Source organism: Vicia villosa, linkage group LG1 (genome assembly GCF_029867415.1).
Source record: "Vicia villosa cultivar HV-30 ecotype Madison, WI linkage group LG1, Vvil1.0, whole genome shotgun sequence".
NCBI lineage: Eukaryota > Viridiplantae > Streptophyta > Magnoliopsida > Fabales > Fabaceae > Vicia > Vicia villosa.
Genome location: NC_081180.1, coordinates 21,121,699 through 21,143,924, shown reverse-complemented (window position 1 = coordinate 21,143,924; position 22,226 = coordinate 21,121,699). Strand labels below are relative to the sequence as shown.

The 22,226-nt window shown below is 35.9% G+C and overlaps 1 protein-coding gene across 1 annotated transcript; it reads right to left on the bottom strand.

Moving 5' to 3' along the window:
• Positions 1 to 642: 642 nt before the first annotated feature.
• LOC131630760 (methionine--tRNA ligase, cytoplasmic-like) lies at positions 643 to 10,782 on the bottom strand. Its single transcript, XM_058901508.1, has 17 exons — positions 10,494 to 10,782; positions 10,241 to 10,385; positions 8,718 to 8,871; positions 8,397 to 8,552; positions 7,842 to 8,072; positions 7,615 to 7,758; positions 6,688 to 6,778; positions 6,184 to 6,290; positions 5,963 to 6,077; positions 5,581 to 5,708; positions 4,701 to 4,766; positions 4,440 to 4,568; positions 3,972 to 4,112; positions 3,772 to 3,886; positions 1,681 to 1,916; positions 1,475 to 1,576; positions 643 to 1,192 (listed from the first exon to the last, which is right to left on the bottom strand). The coding sequence occupies exons 1-17, from the start codon at positions 10,606 to 10,608 to the stop codon at positions 962 to 964; spliced, it is 2,406 nt and encodes an 801-aa protein (XP_058757491.1). The 5' UTR covers positions 10,609 to 10,782; the 3' UTR covers positions 643 to 961.
• Positions 10,783 to 22,226: the final 11,444 nt, after the last annotated feature.

Below are 22,226 nucleotides of genomic sequence, written 5' to 3'. Positions count from 1 at the left end.
ATATGGAACTTAATTTTTCCAACACACCCCTTACGATAACCAACAACATTGAATTTGGTGCACATATATAAATGGTGAGTGTCTAAATCAATAGATGATATGTGAAACTTAATTTTCCCAATACTCCCTTTTACGACCAGCAACATTAATTTTGGTGCACATATATAAATGGTGAGTGTCCAAACCAATAAACGTGCACTTATATAAATGGTGAGTGTCCAAACCAATAAACTCGTAATATCACATTAACTATTCATCCTTACAAAATTAGGCTTAAGTTTGTAAAGTAAGGGTGTCACTATATAAACTCTGTAAATTCTATTTTTTTAAACAATGTGAGGCTTGAGTTGTTTTTCTCAATACAAGATATGCAATACTATGAGAATTGATGTTTGGCTTTAAAAAAGCCAACAAAAATAAACACTGATGCAAGGATAAAAATATTAATACAGATGAGTGGTCACACAATAATATTGGAACAACTCCTATTGTAGAAGCTACTAAATCATATCGATGTAAAATAAAATTAAAACTAAATTTTGAAATGGGCAAAACCTCTTGCAATTTAATTTGAACAGTAGAGAATATGGATCTTCCAATCACCATGCCATAACATTGGCATTAAAGAGTAGGACGGTTAGATGTCTTTAAGATAATCACTTTAATCAAGTAGTAAAAGGCAATCCCAACATCTCATTGTTCCTAAATAGGAAAAATATAGATAGATATCCAAGAATGAAAATATGGAAATCAAATAAATATCTAATCAATGATAATAACAAGTTGGCACATGGCAAAGTGCATCAAAAATAGGCAGTTAATTACTCAATGTAAATTCTGCAAATATGAACCATGAAAAACTGCCAAATCTGCTGGTAAGATTATATAAGGGCTAAGATAATGTTTTCTGTTTCCTTTTAGTCTTTCGCTTTCTCTCTGAACTCCAATCCTTGATGTTTGTCTACCTTATTGATCCACGGCTTATTGATGAAACCTTGCAAACCCCAGCTGAGGTGGTAAGTGGGATATTTTTGTAGCATGCCACTAGCTCCTCATTACTGTGGAGATCGACTTGCAACGTCTCCCAAACTTTCTTCTTCGGGTTTAAGAGTTCATCGGGGTTACCTTCATGTCCGGGGAATGTAATTCTTTCTCCAACACGAGCAGAACTGGGTGGTTCAACCAATTCAACCTAGAGGGTTCACAGCAATAAGAATTTTAGTATATCTATTACTCTCGCATTACAAACGACAGAAGCACAACAACAAAAAAACCAGAAAAAAGATATTTCCAAACAAAATCAAACTACATCTTTAAAATCGTAAACACCCAACACGTGTGATCGAAATACATTTTTATAATCAATAACATTAGCTGCACTACTACCAGAGTCATTGTGTAATTTAAAGTGCTCACTAGAATGGATCAACCGCCCCCTATTGTACAGGAAAAAGCATTGTGTGTTTTTCCTTACCTTGGTGTGATCATCATTGGAAGCAGCAAGAACCATTGCTTGAGATTTAATGCCCCTCATAGCTGCTGGCTTTAGGTTACAAAGTACACAGACCTTTCGGTTCTGAAGAAAGTTGTTAGAATTAGTTATTAATTAATCAGTAGATAAAACAGTACCTTCACAACTTGCATTTAAAGGGAATATAGATAACAGATCCAGACAGTAACCTGCATTTCTTCAACTGGTATATACTTGACAAGTCCGCTGACAACAGTTCTTGTCTGTTCTTCGCCAACATCAATCTCTTCCACGTACAAGGAATCTGCATCAGGATGCTTTTCAGCCTTTTTAATGAGACCAACCCGAATATCAAGCCTGGTGATGGTAATATCCTGTTCAGCAGCAGCCTTGTTTTTGGTTTCATTTGATGATTTTCCTGATGCTTTTTTCTTTCCTTTGCCATCTGTTGCAATAATCAAGTCTGAAGCTGTTAAGCTTACAACAAACATACAAAGATAACAAGGTGTGCAATAACTACAACATATTACATTAACCAAAAATAACCTTAAGTGTAGTTTAGGAAATAACAAAATAAAAGGGACATAACATCAATGCTTTCCAGGTTTTTGAGCTTTGAAAGAATGATAAATTCTGAAAGTACTAATCAATCAGCATGTAACCTAGAGCAAACATAATATATCTGTAATGATTACTATATTAATTACAATTATAGAATTCTTGAAAAAATAAAATACAAATCTGTTATTTCTACATCATTTGAGACACCTAAATTCCCCAACTTTTTACTCTAACCTACAACTGAACTTTATTTCAGTTCCAAAAATGAACCAAACTTTATTAACCACAATTTCAGGTGTCCCAACTACATGTGAGTTTGAACACCTGAAAATCCGTGATGAATGAGTTGTGGTACATATTCAACCCATGGGTGTGAACTGCATTAACTAAATTAAAAAGTTGTCAAACTTAGGTATCCAAATTAATTTTCATATAACATTATTAAATAAAATATTAAATATCTTAATATGTAAGCAATGAGGTTAAAATGTATTGAAGTTGGAATTATAAAAGGTCCAACTGTTCAAGCCATTTACTTATTGTGGAATCAGGCAGGTTGTCGCATTTTATTTGGGATTGGGAGGTTTAGAGATTTCTTTAAGGGTGTGTTTGGTTCGAGGTAGATGGAGGGGAGGGGAGGGGAGGGAATATTTATAATTAAACGTGTTTGGTTCAAATTTTATGAGGGAAGGGGAGGGGAGGGGAGGGGAGCAAAATCCCTCCAAAACACACTTTTTGCGTCCCCCCAAATCGGGGGGATTTGGAGGGGAGGGGAGGTAATCTGAACATTGATATTTTAAAATTTATTATAATTACTATAATATCCTCAGTTTTATTTTAATATTTCAAAATTATTTATTTTCTTTTATATTACTGCTCTCTTCTGTGATTTTTTCCGATTGCTTCTATCAACTTATTATAATTATTCTCCACCTTCAAATTATTTAAAAAAATTTGTTCTTAATATAAATCATAATCATTGTACTTTTTTTTATTTTTTTTATAACTCTTTTATGTTTATTTTTTTTCTAATTTTTTTATGTATCATATCATATTTTCTTTTATATCAAATTTTAAATGTTTTATTTTAATTTTTTAATTTATTTTACTAAAACATTTAAACCATTTACATTTAATAATAAATTATTTTATGTATATAATGTGTTGAATAATTCATTAAGATTTAAAAGTTGTTATAAACATATAATTTAATTTGTTTTTGAATATTTTATTCGAATTAAGTGAAATTAATTTTTTAACATTATGTAGTAAATTATAACTTTTTAGTCACTCAATATTAGAATTTTTACTAACAAAAAAATATGTATACATTTTTCACATTTAAATATCATATTGTATCACTTATATAAGATAATAAGGATAAAAATGTAAATTATTAATAAAACCCCTCCCCTCCCCTCCTGAACCAAACATATTTTTAATTAAAATCCCTCCCTTCCCCTCCCCTCCCCTCGTTTGAACCAAACACCTATCTAATTAAAAAAATCTCCTCCCCTCCCCTCCCCTTCCCTCCCCTCCATTAAAATCCCTCCCCTCCCCTCCCCTCCCCCTCATTTGAACCAAACAGACCCTAAGTATTACAGTTATAATATATCTTTTCCGCTTTTTCTTCTTCAAGTTCATGTTTTTAAGAAAATAATATGATAATACATCATCATCTGTTTATACTGTCCATCCAATATTCAACATTCTAATTAGAAATGGATGGAGTAAAACACCTGAAACTTTTGTTTTCTTCAATTGCTCAGCAACATTTTCAGCCTCTGCGCGTACAACCCTATCAGCTTGACTTCCTGCAAACTTATTCTTGTAGAATTCCAGTTCTTCATCTTTCTGATCAAGGATTTTGAATACATCAGTGACTCAAAAACGAAAGCAAATTTAAATCCATAGTAATTTCAGAGAGCAGTCCACATACCAGCTCCTTGAATAATGGCTTGGGTGTTCCAATTTTATGACCAGCACTTAGGATATCCCAAGGTCTTCTTACTCTATCAACATCTTTATCATCGGAAAGTGAAAGATGAGTCTCCACAGACAAATTGAGCTGCTTGAATACCTTCAGAGAGAGAAAACAGAGAAGTACCAACAATAACTTGGAATGAGTAACCAAAATATCAACAAATGAGGAGCACAAATGTACAGGGAAGTTATTTTCTATGAAGCACAAACTCCAACACAGACACCTGACACGACACGTGTCATATGAGTATCATATGGATGTCGGACACCGATTAAAAGAATGTCGACAAAGAAAAAAAAATCATTTTTGCAACAACTGTGTGAGTTTTTCAACATGTGCCGTACAAATGTCGGACAAGGACGTGCGTCAGACACCGCAACACGCCTAACCCAAGAGTTGTCCATGCTTCATAGGTTATTTTACCTCAAGGGTGAAAGATGGCATAAAAGGTTCCAGTAAACAAGCAAGAAGATATGCAATCCCAGCAGCAGTTTTCATGACAAGGGAGCAGAGAGGTTGGTTTTCCTTGTAAAGACGCCAAAATGCAGTTTCCTACAAAGTAAATTGCAAAAGAGCTTAAGAAGCAGTTTACCAAGCCAGTTAACATCAACATCAAAATTGTTTGAATGAATATTTGGGTTGGGATGGAAACAGAAATAGAGAATGTAGCAATTCCAAAGTTACCTGCAAATATGCATTCCCCTCACCGGATATGCTCATTGCAATTTTTAATCCTTGCTTTAGTTTAACCTTCATAGAAGAAATATCATCAGATTGTGGTAATAAGCCGATTAGAAGTAAAAAAGACTTTTAATTTGTTTTATTTTTTACATATATGATATATATAAAAAAAAGCTTATTTCAAGTGGTTTATTTTCACAAAACTTATTCTTGTTTTCTATCTATAAATAAGATCCTAGAGTTGTTTTTGTTTTTTATTTTCTTTCTTTTCCTTGGTTATTGCCACCTCCACCTGACACCATTTACCACCACCGCCATCATTGCCACCTGGTACACTCCATGGTCACTGCTGACATTTTCCACCATTGCCATCCAGCACCTACCACAGCTGCTGCCGACACCAGGCACCTTTAGTCGTCGTTAGTGCAACAGAACACCCTCTAATATTCGTATAGCCTTATATCCTACGCTACTGCAAACCACCACTCCAGCACCTACCACAGCTGCTGTCGACACCAGTCACCTTTAGTCGTTGTTAGTGCAACAGAACACTCTTTAATATTCTTATAGCCTTATATCCTACGCTACTGCAAACCACCACTGCTATACATGTTGCAGTTTGACACCCTCCATTGCCATCGTCGCCTGGAACCCTCCGTGGCCTCAGCCATCTGGCACCCTTCGCCGCCACTATCACTGCATGGTGCTCTCTCCAATTTCATAAAGTTCTCAAAATAAATTTACCAAGCAAGCAAGTTTTTTTGTTTTATCACCTTTAAAAATTAAAATTGTTTTTAAATTAACATCACCAAATAGATTTCTCTGCTTTGTTATGAAAAACATTTCAAAAATATCATGCTAATTGAAAGGGGGAATTATCAACCTTCTCCATTGCTTCTATGTATTGATCCAAATATGCAGAAACTTTATCGGCCAATTTTTTAGTTAGATCATGGGAGTCACCGCTTACATCATCAGGAACAGTGGGAATAATGGAATTATATCCTTGACCTTTACAAGACAAAATATGTAACTTAAATGAGAAGTAGCAAAAAATCAACTTCAATAAATAGTGGCAACAATGAAGAAAGGAATAGATATTAGATCTTCTGGCTTCCCAAATACTATGATAAGTACAATCATTTTCCAATAGGTCCATGAAACATACTCATAATCATAGTCTTTCACGTATGAAATTCTTAAATATCTGTAGCAACTAATCAGCAGAGATATCAAGAAAAAAATTACAAAAGAGCTTAACCAACCTTCAGGTTTGGCAATGAAACTCAAAACTCGGTTGATGAAGTTTCCTAAATTGTTCAGCAACTCACTATTTAATTTTGCTTGCAAGTCAGGCCATGTAAAGTCCGTATCTGATACCTACAAATGCATAAACACATTCAATATACTAAATGACAGGAGAGAAAAAGAATATTGTTTATCTTCAAGATCTGTATAAAATAAGATATGCTTGAAATGGATTAACCTCAGGCCTATTTGTGAGCAAGTAATATCTCCATACTTCAACTGGAATATTAGTATCTTTCGCATCGTTACCGAATACTCCGATGCCATTGCTCTTAGAAAACTTCCCTAGAAACCATAAGTAAATTGTTACTTAAAATGATCAAATCACAAACATCTAACTTATTCAATGTTGGGCATGTTTGGTTGCAGAAAATGTTTTGCTTTCATTTTTTATTAAAAAACTGCCCCTTTTACTTTCACCTTGCTTCTTTTATCCAATATTTGTATAGAAATTGGTGGGAAAAAATAACTGTTTCCACTATTTTTTGTACAAGTCTTACGAAACAGGAAACAAAGTGAAAACAAGATGATAGTTTTAATACTAAAAACAAAAATAAGTTGGTCATTTTGAAATTAATAGCGAAAATAAGAAATTAAAACATCAAATATTTTCTTAAACAAAATGAACCTTCAGCTATCTGTCAATATACATTGTTCACCGATTGCCAAACAGATTACTAACCTGATTCATACTTCAAGTATTCAGTAACACTAATAGTCTTCATTAAAGTCCAATTTTCACCGGTTCCGAGTAGGGTAGATGGAAAAATTACCTGAAGAATAAATTCCATTAACCAAATGACTATTTCCCCATTATCCATATAAGACAACCCAGTCTATCAAGCAAAGAAAAACTTGTTCAAGTCACTTTTGTTAAAAAACTTCATTGAGCAAATAGCTGCTACAGCCAAGATTCCAAACACTGAAGAGGTAAGAGCTAGTTCTAGTTGCATCTGTTTTAAAACATCATTGAGCAAATAGATGCTACACCAAGATTCCAAACAATGAAGAGATCCATTGGCAATATAAAAGGGCAAAGCAACAGGTGCCAAATTCAGTACTAAGAGGCAAGAGTTAGAGCATAGGATGGACACGCGTTGATCAGGATTTATAGCATACTTAACATATTTGGAAAAGCTTTTTTAGGGGGGAATATATTTTTCTAAGCTATCTAATGAAGCTGCACAAAAAAGCTACTTTACCACAAAAACTAATCCAAAAAGCACTCAACAATGTGGCAAGCAGAAAGAGCTTCCCAATTAAATAAACTCCAGACGTGCAAGAAAAATTATTCCAATTCTAATTTGACTCAGATGAAACATTGAATTTAATGGTGGGATGTTGAACGTTTATGAAAAGAGTCAAATAGTTGTTGGTTATCAAAATATTTGGCTGTTTTGAGCAGAAATAATGTCCACTTTGTTACCACAAACACACAACCCACAATGGTACTGACATAACAAAAACTACAGCAAAACAAGCAGAATGATATTTTCATAAGTGGCAAGAGCAATTTTCATCAAAATCCACCAAGCTATAATGCCACTATTTGACAACACTGCACATGATAACTATGAAGTTCTCAAATTGCATAAAGATGATAACTTACAGTGTGGAATGGCACATTGTCCTTTCCCATAAACTGAAACAACTCCACATTCTCTGGGTTTTTCCACCATTTCTCCCACTCAGGTGTGTAGCATGCCGTGATTGATATATATCCAATAGGTGCATCAAACCAAACATAGAAAACCTTCCCATTTAAAGAAAATAATTTATAAAATTATTGAATGAGAAAACAATTTACATTTTGAAAGACCCAATGGAAAAGCTAACCTTGTTACTGTATTTTTCATGTGGAACAGGAACCCCCCACTTCAGATCTCGGGTAATACAACGTCGCTCTAATCCATTTCTGAGCCATGCATTTGTTATTTGAATAGCATTCTGACTCCATGATCCGTCCACGGACATCTTGTTGATGTATTGTTCCAACTTATCTTTCAGCAGAGGGAGCTCAAGAAATAGGTGGTCTGTATCACGAAGGCGGGGACTACTTTTACAAACCTGTAACAGATGCCAAATGATCTCATATTAAAATCCTTGTTTAAACTCCCAAACAACTAAATAAACATGAGTACTTCAAAAACTGTGATTTAAACACAGTATCAAAAAGAAGAGCAAGAGAATGATACCCAATGAAAAGGTAAAACAAAACTGCAAGGAACATAGAGTGCAATGAAAATTAAAGCTAAAAAAAATTGCAATACCCTGAGATCATCCACGAAAAATCAAACATACAGCACAGAAATGATTCCACGAATGGAAAAGATATAATTAGTTAATTAACTAGCAAAACATTGAGTCAAAATTTAGGGAGGGGTTTACTACCTTGCACCTGGGATTCTTCAACTCTGTAGGGTTCAGAAGCTTTCCACATTTGTCACATTGGTCTCCTCGAGCAGAATCATACTCGCAGCCTGGAGTTGGGCAGGTACCTTCCACTAGCCTGTCAGCTAAGAACCTTTCGCATGTATCGCAGTAAAGCTGAAATTTGATAGGTGTTTGAGTAACGCATAATAAAGACCCTTACAAAAAACTGGACTCGGGGAACAACTTTTCAATTTTCATCTAAAAGGGAGAGAGAAATGATGCTAACAATAAATAAAACAAATAGACTTCAATCAAAGAAACAAAAAGACAACTGAACACCTGCTCCACTGTTCTTTCGGACAGCCATTTGTTATCAAATATCTTTTTGAAAATCGACTGGCAAGCTTCAGTTTGCTCAGGAGATGAGGTTCGCCCAAATTTATCAAAACTTATATTGAACCAGTCGTAGACCTCCTTATGAATAGCATGATATCTAAGCACAGAAGAGTTACCAAAGGACACATAAGTGTAAAATCCTTGGATCAAAAACACAATTAAAAGTACAGAAATATCTAATATTAATAAATCTAATCCACATCAATGTTAAAGCCACATAATGAAATATAGACTCGCAATCCCTTGAGACAATATTGCCAATGATTAGGGGCTAGTGATGTGAAGCAACAATGACTATACTCTGAGCCATTAAACACCGGAAGATAAATAAAGGTACGGTTGGATTGGATTGGATTGGTTTATTTGAGTTTAGTTACCAACATAAACATTCATTAAACTGTTTGGAAAAACATATATACAAATAACTTATGATGATATGTGATCATAACTAATTTTCAGCTTATTTCCATGAAAACTGTTTGAGATTATTTTGGCCCTGTTTGGTAAAAAAATTGATAGCAGTAGCGGATAAGCTAGTTGATTGAATTTGTATTGTTTGATGAAATCAGAGGTTGAACTGAATGATAATGTAATATAAAATGGCATAAAAAATATTTTTAATTAATGTTTAATTTTCTCCCAATTAAGATAACAAGCGTAAAATTGAGATAAAAATGATACGTTACTTGAAGAAGTAGCATATCAGAAAACGCTATAAGTTTGTTACAAAAAAATGATATCTCTCATAATTTGGGTTGGGCCTAAGTCATCCCTACAAAACCGACTTATAAGGTAAGGATTGTCCCCCACTTATAAACCCAACACATAAAGGTGTTGGAGGCTGCAATTAAGGCAAGTCAAATGCCGCAATTAGGTGACTTAGGGGCGGACCGCAATTATCAAACAAGACTATTTTGGTTATATAAGCTAGTTATCTGATATACAATAACCAAGCCTTATTCCACTATGTGGAGTCAGCTACATGGATAACTTCTGCCATAATGTTCTATTCAGAGTCATGCTTATATCCATATCATTAATTTCGAGATTTTTCTTGATAATTTCTCTTATAGTTTTTCTAGGTCTTCCTCTACTTCTAGTTGTTTGACTCATCTCCATACCACAGAATCTACCATCCTTTTCTCTACATGACCAAACCACCTAAGTCTATTTTCCACCATCTTTATTTACTAATGGTATTACCCCCAACACTCTCTATTATTGTCATTTCTAGCTATATGATATAATATAAGCTCAAACACTGGTCTTGCTAAACAAGGTCAACGGCTTATACATAAGCACTTACACACTTCCACTATAATTTCTTATTAAGTTGTTTATCCAAAGAGACCCAAATGGTGAACAAGATATAACTTGAAATTTACAATAAGCAAGGAAACATATGCAAGATAGATAAAATTATAATCGAAACAAGAAAACTCAAGAGTAAAAAAATGAAATTATACTTGTCACAAATTTCTTTGGGAGAACAATTCTCTTCCAAGGCTTTAGTTTCAGTGGCAGTCCCATACTCATCAGTACCACACATGTAAATAACATTGTAACCCCTAAGCCGGCAGTAACGAGCAAACACATCGGCACTCAACACGCCTGGTCAAAATCAAACGAGAAATGAACAAATTGTTTCAATCGGAGAAATGAACGAACGAATTTGAATCGAATTGTGATATGCAAATGAATCAATGGGAAGTTACTGACATCCAATGATGTTGCCGAGATGAGGGACGTTGTTGACGTAGGGCAAAGCGCTGGTGATGAGGATGTTGCGTTTTCCTTCTACCGGAAGTTTCGGCGATTTCCGATCTTCTGTCATTTTGGACTGTGACTGAATCTTTGTTAGCCGGCGGCGAAGATGAAGTGACAAAGGCTTCTACTTTACCTGGCACTGACTTTTGATTGGGTAAACAAGAATTACAGACTAAGTTTTAACTTATGATTTTATGTCAAGACAAGAGGAAGAAAAAAAAAATGATGCAATTAATATGAGATTATTGGTGTATAACGTTTTTATATACACCAACTAATTATAAGACTTTTGTAATTTTTTCTTTGCCTCTTAATACAATTATTCAGACCAATTATAAACTTTATGCAATAGGGAGGGGATAGAATTTTTTTTAATGAGTTTTATATATGATACAGTATTCCAGGTTCTAGAATTCTATTCTCCTTCTAAAATGATTTGAGGGAATTTAAAATGTAATATTTTAATGAGGTAATGTAATATTTTGAGGGAATTTAAAATGGATAAAACATGAAAAATTGTAATGAGGTAATGTAATATTTTGAGGGAATTTAAAACATTTTAAATTGATTTGCACAAAATTTGTGTAATGTAATATTTTGAGGGAATTTAAAATGAGGTAATTTAAAACATTTAAAACATTTTAATGAGGTAATGTAATATTTTGAGGGAATTTAAAATGATTTGCACAAAATTTGTTTGGATACAAAAATGAAAAATTGTTAAAATGATGAAAATTTATGGAGTATTTTATCTAAGTTAAATTTAATTATTTTGAAATGACACCAAAAACTAAAGAATTTGAAATTCCTCTCATACGACATATAATGTATTTGTTATTATTATTTCTTCAAATTTTGCAAATTGGTCCTCATATTTTCCAAAATTACAAATTTGACCTCAAAAATTTTCAAAAAATTGTAAATTGGTCCTTAATAATTTTAAAATTTTACTGGTCCTTCAAATTTTTAAAAATTGCACATTGGTCCCTACTTTTCAATTTTTTTATTTGGTCCAAAATATTTGAATTTTATAAAAAAATGACCCCAAAATTCTAACAATGAATTTTCTTAATACTTCATCCAAACAAAATAATTTTAAAATGAATGGTTTTCAATTGAATCATTTAAATTGCTTTGAATTTTAAATTCCTTTAAAATTTTCAATTACCTCATCCAAACACGCTCTAAGGGTGTAATTGAATTGATGAAGTGATTGGAATGGAATTGAATGAAATAGTATAAATTTATGTTTTACTTTTTGGATTGATTAAAAAATAATAGAATGAGCAGAACCGGATGGAATATATTTCTATCTCTTTTCTTCACTTTCCATCATTTTATTATACCCTTTGATTTGGGCGAAATGACAAAATATTTCTATTTCGTCATGAAATACCCAAACAATAGAATGACATATATATTCCATTTTGTTTCGCTATGTTCCGCTCTACTCCATTCTGCTCTGTTCATTTTAATATATCCAAACATAGACTAAGTTGTATGCTTTGGGATAGTTTTTGTCATACTCGGAAAGGTCTCTCCTAGTTAGGGAGCACCTTTCCCTTCATGATCGGCACCCCTACCTATTTTAATATCAGGTCACCTTCTTCCATTATTCAAGGTTTCACCTTGGAATTATATCTTCTTCACGCTCTTTGCATTGCCACAATTCCCTGAATCTGAGCCATTTCTCTGACATATTCTATCAGGTTGATGAAAACTTCTTAACTTGGCCAATTTCTTTTGTCATTAAACTTAGAGTGATCTCGTCGCCATGTGGACGTGTTAATTTCAACTGGGAGCATTGTATTTGAACCATACACCATTATGAAAAAGGTCTCGTTGGTTGATGAATGTAGGATTATGTGATATGACCATAATATTTTGTGAAGAAGCTCGACCCAGAGTTCCTTTGCATCCCCGTGCTTATTTCTCATCTCGGAGGGTATGATTTTGTTGGATGATTCCTCCTGACCATTCGTCTAAGGGTGCTAGACCAAAATAAACTTTGTCTATATTCCTAGTTGTTGACAAAAATCGACCGTAAATGAGTTGGTGAGTTGTGTCACATTGTTAGAGAGAATAGTCCTTGGTAAGTCGAACATGCAAATAGTGTTCCTCCAATAAAAACGTCGTACTCGTTCTAATGTTATTTTTTCTATTGTCTCTACCTCTACCCATTTAGGTAAGTAGTCCACCCTACTATAGAAACTTGACCTAGCTCGGGGCCAGCAAGAACGGTTCAATCTCCATTGGTAGAAGGGTCAAGATGAAGTTATTAAATGCAACATCTCGGAGGGGATATGGATGAAGTTATTGAATGCAATATCATTTGGTAGAAGACCTCATCTTCCACTAGTGGGATGAATTCTACCATGAAATCAAGTAGGGCATGGGACTTGGTGTTGCTTTGGTACAAAAGTTATGTAATATTCAAAGAGTTGGGCGGGTCATGATACCATCCTACCTGTCAGCTTCTGTTTCTTCAATATTTGACGAATGGAATGGATGGGTTATATTATGATGTGACGCCTCTAGAAGTAAGGTTATAATTTCTTATTCTTTATAATGACCGCCTAGGCGAGTCGCTCTATCTTCTGATAATGTAGCCCAACCCCCCTTAAGGACCTTGTTAATGAGGTAAATTAGCTTCTCTCATATGTTTTCCTCTTGAGCCAGGGTTGATCTTATTGTGGTATCAATGGCTAACATGTACAAATAGAAGGGAATTTCCTTCTTGGGGAAAGTCTACACATGTGAGGCCGCTAGGAAATACTTTAGCTCCTAAAACGCCTTTTCGCATTCCAGTCCATTGGAATCTCTTCAATTTTCTTACTGTTGTAAAATAAATGAATAGACTTGTCAACCGAACACGAGAAGAACCGCAATAATGTGAAGATTCACCTAGTTACTTGTTGAAACTCTTTTATGGAAGTTAGACTCCTCATATTGATGATCGCTTGGAATTTATTTGGGTTCGCCTCGATTCCCCTCCTAGTAAGCATGTTCCCTAATAACGTACCAATTTGTACTCCAAAAAGGCACTTGTTTGGGTTTAAGAGCATATTGTATCTTCTTACAAATGTGAGAATTTCTCTTAGGTCATCAGCACAATTTCCTTCAACTAGGGGTCTTTAACATCAGCGTCATCTCCATGTTGGCCAACCATGTTGAGTACCTGATCTTTTGTACAAATCATGCCTCCTTGAAGTAGTCAATCTATAGTTTTCTCCTTCTTTACACTTGTAACACCCCGTAATTTCATAAATTAATTTAATTAAGTTAAATTAATTATTTGGAAATTATTTAGTTATTTAGTAATTAAAAATTGAATTTTTGGAAGAATTATGGGAATTATTGTTATTGGGCCGTGACGTAGTTAGTAAAAGGGGAGGTGCCAATGGAGAGGCCTTACTAACTAATTATCCTATTTTTTTATAAAATAGAGAAATTGTGAAAATAAGGAAAAAAGGAGAAGCAAAAGAGGAAAAGAGAAGGAACGTGAAAGGGGAGAAGAGGAGGAAGAGAAGAATTCAAGGTTCTTGGCTAAGGTAAGGGGTGACTAATCCATTTAGCCTATATTATCAGTTTAATGATGATAGGATTGATTATGTAGGTTTTGTATCTCAATTGGATGTGTGTTAGATTTTGGGGTTTTGGAATCTATAGGGCAAATTGGATGTGTTTGTGATGACGTGAATGATGTATGATTTATGTACAATGGATAGGATTGATGTGTGTATTTAAGTAATTATATAATGCTGGTATTGAACTTGAAGAATTAGGACTTATAATGATTTTCTTGTGTGTAAAAGATGGGTTTTTGGGGGTTTGAAGGATGAATCCCGTAACAGAAGAAAAATATAGATTTTAACACTTCTTCAGTGATGTAACCGGTTACATGGTTGAGGTAACCGGTTACCTATGTGAAAAATGATGAAAAACGCAACGTTTTGGGAATTTTGGGGTGATGTAACCGGTTACATGGTTGAGGTAACCGATTACATCGAAGAAAAATGGGGTATTTTCACTACTGGAACTGATGTAACCGGTTACATGAATGATGTAACCCGTTACATCGCTGTGTTGGCATTTTTCTCAAAACTTTAAAAATTCATAACTGTTGATCCGTAAGTCCGTTTTAGGTGCCGTTCGAAGCGTTACGAAGCTAACAAAATGCTCTTTTTGATGAAAGTAAATTGATTAGCACTAGATGATTTAATTATTATGTGGTTGTGAAAATGACATGTAATTGTATATGTGTATGTCATGGAATAATGTTATTTAAGAACAATATGTATTGGTGTTGTGGACTATGTGCTAATTGTGATACATGGAATTGATGAATGGTAAATTCTATGCATTGTTGTGATTATTATGTGATAAATGCATATTGTACAAATGGTGGATAATTCAATATGTTAAATTATGGTGATGTGCGTAAATATCAGAATCGCATAGATAATTCTTAATTGCATATGTTTTTGGTAATTGTATGTATACATGAGGCTTAAGTTATAAAATGTAGATGTTGTTTTTGGTGGTTGTTGAGGATGACATTGATTGTCTTGTATGCAATATGTCATCTGTGATTGATAGAGGCTATGTGATTGCTGTGGTGATAATATGTTTCTGTGTTAAATGTATTATGTTGTGGTGAATATCCAATGATTGGGATATGAGTATGCTTTGTGTGTTATGGATGAATGATTATGAATCGTTGGTGGATGTTGATGATGTGCATGTTATGGTTGATGCATGTATTTCATAATCATGTTGTGGGCTGTATCCCTTATGGTGGTGGGACAGCGGTAGCTAATTCCCATTGTGTGGAATTAGTGAGAGAAGTAGCCGAATCTTTATGGTGGTGGATCGGTGAGATGGGTTATCCCATGTTTGGTACCACATGCATTTAGTTGCATTGCATTAGGTTGTTGTGTATAATTATAACATGAATGGAAGTTGTCCAATGTTATAATTTATATGTGTTTGATATGAATGGTTGTGTGTTTGATTAACTGTTGTGTATCTGAAATACATATGATGATCGGGTGAATAATAATTGTATGCATAAAGTCGTTGCATGTGTATTTGTGTTGTTATAACATGATTGGAAGATTTCCAGTGTTATGTTATGGTGATGTAATCGGTTGTATTTTTCGTAACTATTGATGGATAATCTAATAATAATCTAAATATGTTGCAGTTGGGCGAATAATCTGCTTATGATGTTTTGTCGTTATGAACTTATAATATAGTTTAATTGTGATATGTCTCACCCTTACTGTTGACATTTTTCAGATTAAGGAGTAGCGGCTTGTGCTTGGTGAGGATAACTCGTAGAGTTACTTCTTTTAGTCGGTTGTGTCGGGTCATGCTCTGGTCTTGTAACACTGGGGGACGTTTATTTTAGTATTGTTTGAGGGATTATTTCTTATGTTAGAATGATGTTTTGTTTGTTTTAAATCGGTAAATTCTTGATGTTGAATACCGATGTTTTATGTTATTCAGTTTTGAAGTATTTTCCGCTGTGTTAACATGATTACTGAATAATGTGTTTTGAAGTTCCTCATAAGGCATGACATGGCTTAATGTTTTAAATATTTTGAAGTTGTAATACCCTTTTCATGTTATACTCTGAATTTTATTTATTATTCTGTGGGGTTTTAGAAGGGTGTTACAATAGTGGTATCAGAGCAGGTCGGTCCGTCCGACCAATTGTCGAGTCAGTTGAGTTGCACGACAGTTGAATACTGTCGGTGTATTATCCCTTGGTACGCGACATGTGAGTGAATCACTGTCGGTACTTGGTTGTTTGTTGCGGAAGTTGGTTTGAAACAAGTGGGGGAGAAGCTTCGCTTCTCGGTTATGTTTCAGTTGTAAGACGATTGATTCAGTAGGCTGTTGTTGGCAACAGTGCGAGCGTTGTTGGAGTTGTTGTTTCCCGAATTGAAGGTGACTTGGAATTAAGACTTGGCTGGTAATTAAGTTGGAGCATCTTGAAGGAGAATGATTATATGCAATTGATGATTATTTGTAGGAGAGGAAAATTAGAAAGTTGCAATGTATCAGCTCTGCTGGTGTGCTGCGAAGTTGTCAGTTGAGTAGCCTTACGTCTCCGAAGGGGTTCAGCTGCAAGTTTGCAAAGAGGATTGATGTCGTAATGTTTCAGAAATCGCACTTCGGCGATGGGATGTGTTGCTCAAGTTATAAGAATGTTTGGAAGTGAAGAGATATGATAAGGAGCTGTTTGGAATGTGATCGAGTTGAAGAGAATGAGTTTTGGGGTGAAATTTTCGTAAGCAAAACGCAGGAAAATTGCTGAATAGCTGCAGAACTTCGAAAATTCATAACTGGAGTTTTGAACATCCGATTTGAGTTCCGTTTGAAGCGTCGGAAAGCTAACAAGATGAACTTTGTTATAAAAATAGTTGCAGCAGTTGTAACATAATTAATTGTGACAGGATGACGTTGGAAAGAGGTGAAGTTACGGTTACTCTTGTTCTTAGAACTAGACTTGTTTATTGGTGTTGCACGAGATGTCAGTGTTGAACGGATTGAAGGAATAATTAGAGGGTTTGTTGAGAAGTAATTTTAAGAATTGAATATACCATTTGAGGAGTTTTGGAGACATCGTTTAGAGTGTCGCTACATGGCGTCGGTGTTGCCTTTTCGGGTAATGATTGGAAAATTCATATCTTGAGTTCCGAGTGTCGGATTAATGTACCGTTTGAGCCTACGAAGAGGTAAAATTATGTTCTACCTTATAAGAGAGTTATAAATACAATAGAGATGATCCTTTGAGTAGATGTTCCTGTTGTGAAAAACGATACCAATAACAAAGTATAATAGGGAATTAGGGAAGAGAATAAGAACACAAGAATTGGTTATAACTGCTATTCTTTTACTTTCTCTTAAAACAAGATTACAAGTTTACAAGAATAACAAATAACCTCTCTCACCCTAAATTAGGATTTGCAGCTTAGCAATGATGAGAGACTAGTATGCTATTTATAATAAAACCTAACATACTAACTAATGGGCTTTTTCCACAAGGCCCATTACACAAGTCAACTTAATAAACAAGCTAACTTAACAAATTAGGGTTTAAACACTAAAACCTAATTTAACATGATAACAACCCTAGCATCTTCGACACAAGCATGTGAACAACCTTCGACTTCATGCTTAACCCTGTCGAACCAAGAAGCTACCCTTCGGCCATACTAGAGTTCGATCCAAAATCTCACAAATCTCCACCTTGGACCTAACTCTACAACGTCAAGGAACAGACTAGCTTTCTTCATGCAGCTTTATCAACTGCATACAGTGGAAAAACTTGCAACTCGGCAATGTCTTGGTGATCATATCAGCAGCATTGTCTTCAGTCGAAACCTTCAGCACTTGGACTTCTCCACGCTCGATTACTCCTCTGACGAAATGCAGCCTCACATCAATGTGCTTAGTTCGCTCATGATAGGCTGAATTCTTCGACATGTGTATTGCACTTTGACTATCACATTTAACAGTGATACCTCGACCTTGAAGTTTCAGCTCCTTCGCAAAACCTTCAAGCCACAATGCTTCTTTCACAGCTTCAGTTAATGCAATGTACTCCGCTTCAGTGGTTGATAGAGCAACAACCTTCTGAAGTGTTGCTTTCCAACTAATTGTTGTGCCAAACATAGTGAAAACATATCCAGAAATAGATTTCCTGGAATCCATACAACCTGCATAATCAGAGTCGACATATCCTTCGATTACTGCTTTACCATCTTCACCCAAGGCTCCACCATAAATTAGGACTCTATTCAGAGACCCATTTATGTACCTTAAAATCCACTTCAATGCTTGCCAGTGAGCCTTTCCAGGATTCGCCATGTACCTGCTTACAAGACTTACTGCGTATGCTATGTCGGGTCTAGTACAAACCATAGCATACATCAAAGAACCAACTATATTAGCATATGGGATGCTATTCATATAGGCTCTTTCCACATCAGTACTGGGACACTGATCAATACTCAGCTTGAATTGAGGGTTTGTTGGAGTCACAACTGGCTTCGAATTCGACATACCAAACTTTTCAAGAATCTTCCGTAGATATGCCTCTTGAGATAGGCATAACTTCGACTTCTTTCTATCTCTTCGAATGTCAATTCCAAGAATTCTGGAAGCAGCTCCCAAATCCTTCATATCGAACTCCTTATTGAGTTCAGCCTTCACCCTCATCACATCTTCGACACTGTTGCTTGCTATGAGAATATCATCCACATAAAGCAACAAAATAACAAATGAATTACCAGGTCGAAATCTGAAGTAAACACAGTGGTCGAACTGACTTCTAATGAAACTTATGCGTGCCATGAACTTGTCGAATCTCCTATTCCACTGTCGAGGAGATTGTTTCAGCCCATACAAAGATCTCTTTAACTTGCACACATAATCTTCCTTCCCCTTTTCGACATACCCTTCAGGTTGCCTCATCAGGATCGTTTCATCTAAATCACCATACAAGAACGCAGTCTTCACATCCATTTGTTCCAGTTCAAGATCGAACTGTGCCACCATGGCAAGCAACATTCGAATGGACCTATGCTTCACAACAGGAGAAAACACATCATTGAAGTCGACACCTTCTTTCTGAGTGAAACCCCTTGCGACTAACCTTGCCTTATATCTTTTCGACGTCACTCCTTCAATTTCTTCCTTAACTTTAAAAATCCATTTACAGCTGACTAACCTTGCCCCAGCAGGTTTCTTGATCAGTTCCCAAGTGTGATTATCATGAAGAGATTTCATCTCATCATCCATGGCCTTCAGCCATTCAGTCTTATTTTGACTCCTCATAACTTCCTTATAATCTCTAGGTTCATCATCAAGAACCTCACTGGCAGAGATTAATGCATAAGCTATAAGATCTGCATACCCAAGTCTCTGAGGTGGTTTGATGACTCTTCTCGACCTATCTCTCGACAATAGGTAGTCATCGTCAGTTTCCTCAGCTTCCTCAGCATCTTCTGCTTCTTCTTCGACTTCATCAGGGACATGCAATTCAGCATCAACATGCTCCACCTCAACAGGAATCTCTACCTGTTCCAGCTCTTCGTCAGATGTTTCTGTACTTCGACCAACATCATCAGTTTTCTTAAAAGCCATTTCAGCTTCATTGAAAACTACATCTCGACTGGTGATACACCTCCTGTGACCTGGCTCTAGGCACCATAGCCTATAAGCTTTGACTCCTTCAGGGTATCCCATGAACATGCATTTCAGAGCTCTAGGTTCGACCTTGTCTTGCCTAATGTGAGCATAGGCTACGCAGCCAAATACTCTCAGTTTGTCGAGATCTGGTGGATGTCCCGACCAAACTTCTTCAGGTGTCTTCATATCTAACGCTGTCGAAGGACATCTGTTTATCAGATATGTTGCTGTCGAAACAGCCTCAGCCCAGAACACCTTTGTTAACCCCGCACTAGTCAACATGCATCTGACTCTCTCCAAAATAGTTCGATTAAACCTTTCAGCCAAACCATTTTGCTGTGGAGTACCTGCAGTAGTTCTATGCCTTGCAATACCAGAGGCAGCACAAAAACTGTCGAATGCCTCATTGCAAAATTCAAGGCCATTGTCGGTTCTCAACCTCTTGACCTTTCTGCCAGTCTGATTTTCAACCAGAGTCTTCCAACTTTTGAAATTCTCAAAAGTTTCATCCTTAGTCTTCTGGATGAATACCCATAATTTTCTGGAATAATCATCTACTATGGATAGAAAATACCTTGCTCCTGAATGTGATGGACACCTTGCAGGCCCCCAAAGATCAGCATGGATGTAATCAAGGGATCCATGTGTTCTTTGTTTGCCTTTGTTGAACTTCACTCTGCAAGATTTTCCAAGTACACAGGGTTCACAAAACTTCAGCTTTTCGACTTTGTCTCCACCAAGCAGATTTTGTTTCCCTAATTCGACCAGACCCCTTTCACTGACATGGCCCAATCTCATGTGCCAGATTTCTGTCTTCGACAAAGGTTTCGTGGATACAACATTTGTCGAACCACTTACAACTTCAGCCTCAAGGGTATACAAGCCTTGTTTTTTCACGCCTCTCAAGACTTCCTTCGAACCCTTCATGACTCTTAGGATACTTTTCTCTCCTTGGAAAACATATCCTTTCTTGTCGAATTCACCAAGAGAAAGCAGATTTCTCTTCAAATCAGGAACAAACCTGACTTCAGTCAACAACCTTATTGACTCATCATGGAGCTTGAATCTAATAGATCCAATACCTGCAATCTTGCAAGTCTTGTTGTTTCCCAGCAATACGGATCCACCATCTTGATCACATAATTCCTCGAACAAGTCTTTGTTTGGAGTCATGTGCCAAGTGCAACCTGAATCCATAATCCACTCCTTCTTAGAGTCACTGCTTGAAACCACAAGAACATCAGATGATTCGAAATCATCTTGAACAATGGCAGCGTTGCCATTATCCTTACCTCCATGATATTTCAAGCGTTCAGGGCACACCTTTCTTGTGTGACCCTCCTTTTTACAATGATAGCATCGAATGCCAGATGCTTCGCCACTGTAAGACTTCGACTGGATTTTGCCTTTCTTCTTGTCGAACTTACCATCCTTTCGTAAGAGTTTTCCTTTAACGGCCAAACCTTCGCCAACAGTCGAGGGTTTATGCTCCTTTCGTTCATTCAAGTCCTTAGAGTACAAGGCTGATTGAACTTCTTCAAACGTCAGGGACTCCCTTCCATACAAGAGAGTTTCTTTGAAGTGAGCATGTGATCGAGGCAAAGAACACAATAGTAACAGCGCTTGATCTTCATCATCGATCTTCACATCAATATTTTCAAGATCAAGAATCAGCTTGTTGAACATATCCAACTGCTCAGCCAATACTTTGTCTTCAATCATCTTGAATGAATACAAAGCTTGCTTCAGGTAGAGTCGATTTACCAGCGATTTGGTCATATACAAACTTTCAAGTTTCACCCATAACCCTGATGCCGTCGTCTCCTTTGATACCTGCCTGAGAACCTTATCACCAAGGCTCAACAAAATTGCGCTGTGTGCCTTCTCAATCATAGTCGTCTTCTCCGCTGCCGTTAATGCAGCATTCATGGCTGCCTCTCCCTTCAACGCTTCCAAACAACCCTGCTGAACCAGTAGGGCTTTCATCTTCAAGCGCCACAGACCGAAATCATTCACTCCGGTGAACTTTTCAATCTCATACTTTGTTGACGGCATCTTCTCCACGCTCACCGCACCAATTTGTTGTGAAAAACGATACCAATAACAAAGTATAATAGGGAATTAGGGAAGAGAATAAGAACACAAGAATTGGTTATAACTGCTATTCTTTTACTTTCTCTTAAAACAAGATTACAAGTTTACAAGAATAACAAATAACCTCTCTCACCCTAAATTAGGATTTGCAGCTTAGCAATGATGAGAGACTAGTATGCTATTTATAATAAAACCTAACATACTAACTAATGGGCTTTTTCCACAAGGCCCATTACACAAGTCAACTTAATAAACAAGCTAACTTAACAAATTAGGGTTTAAACACTAAAACCTAATTTAACATGCTAACAACCCTAGCATCTTTGACACAAGCATGTGAACAACCTTCGACTTCATGCTTAACCCTGTCGAACCAAGAAGCTACCC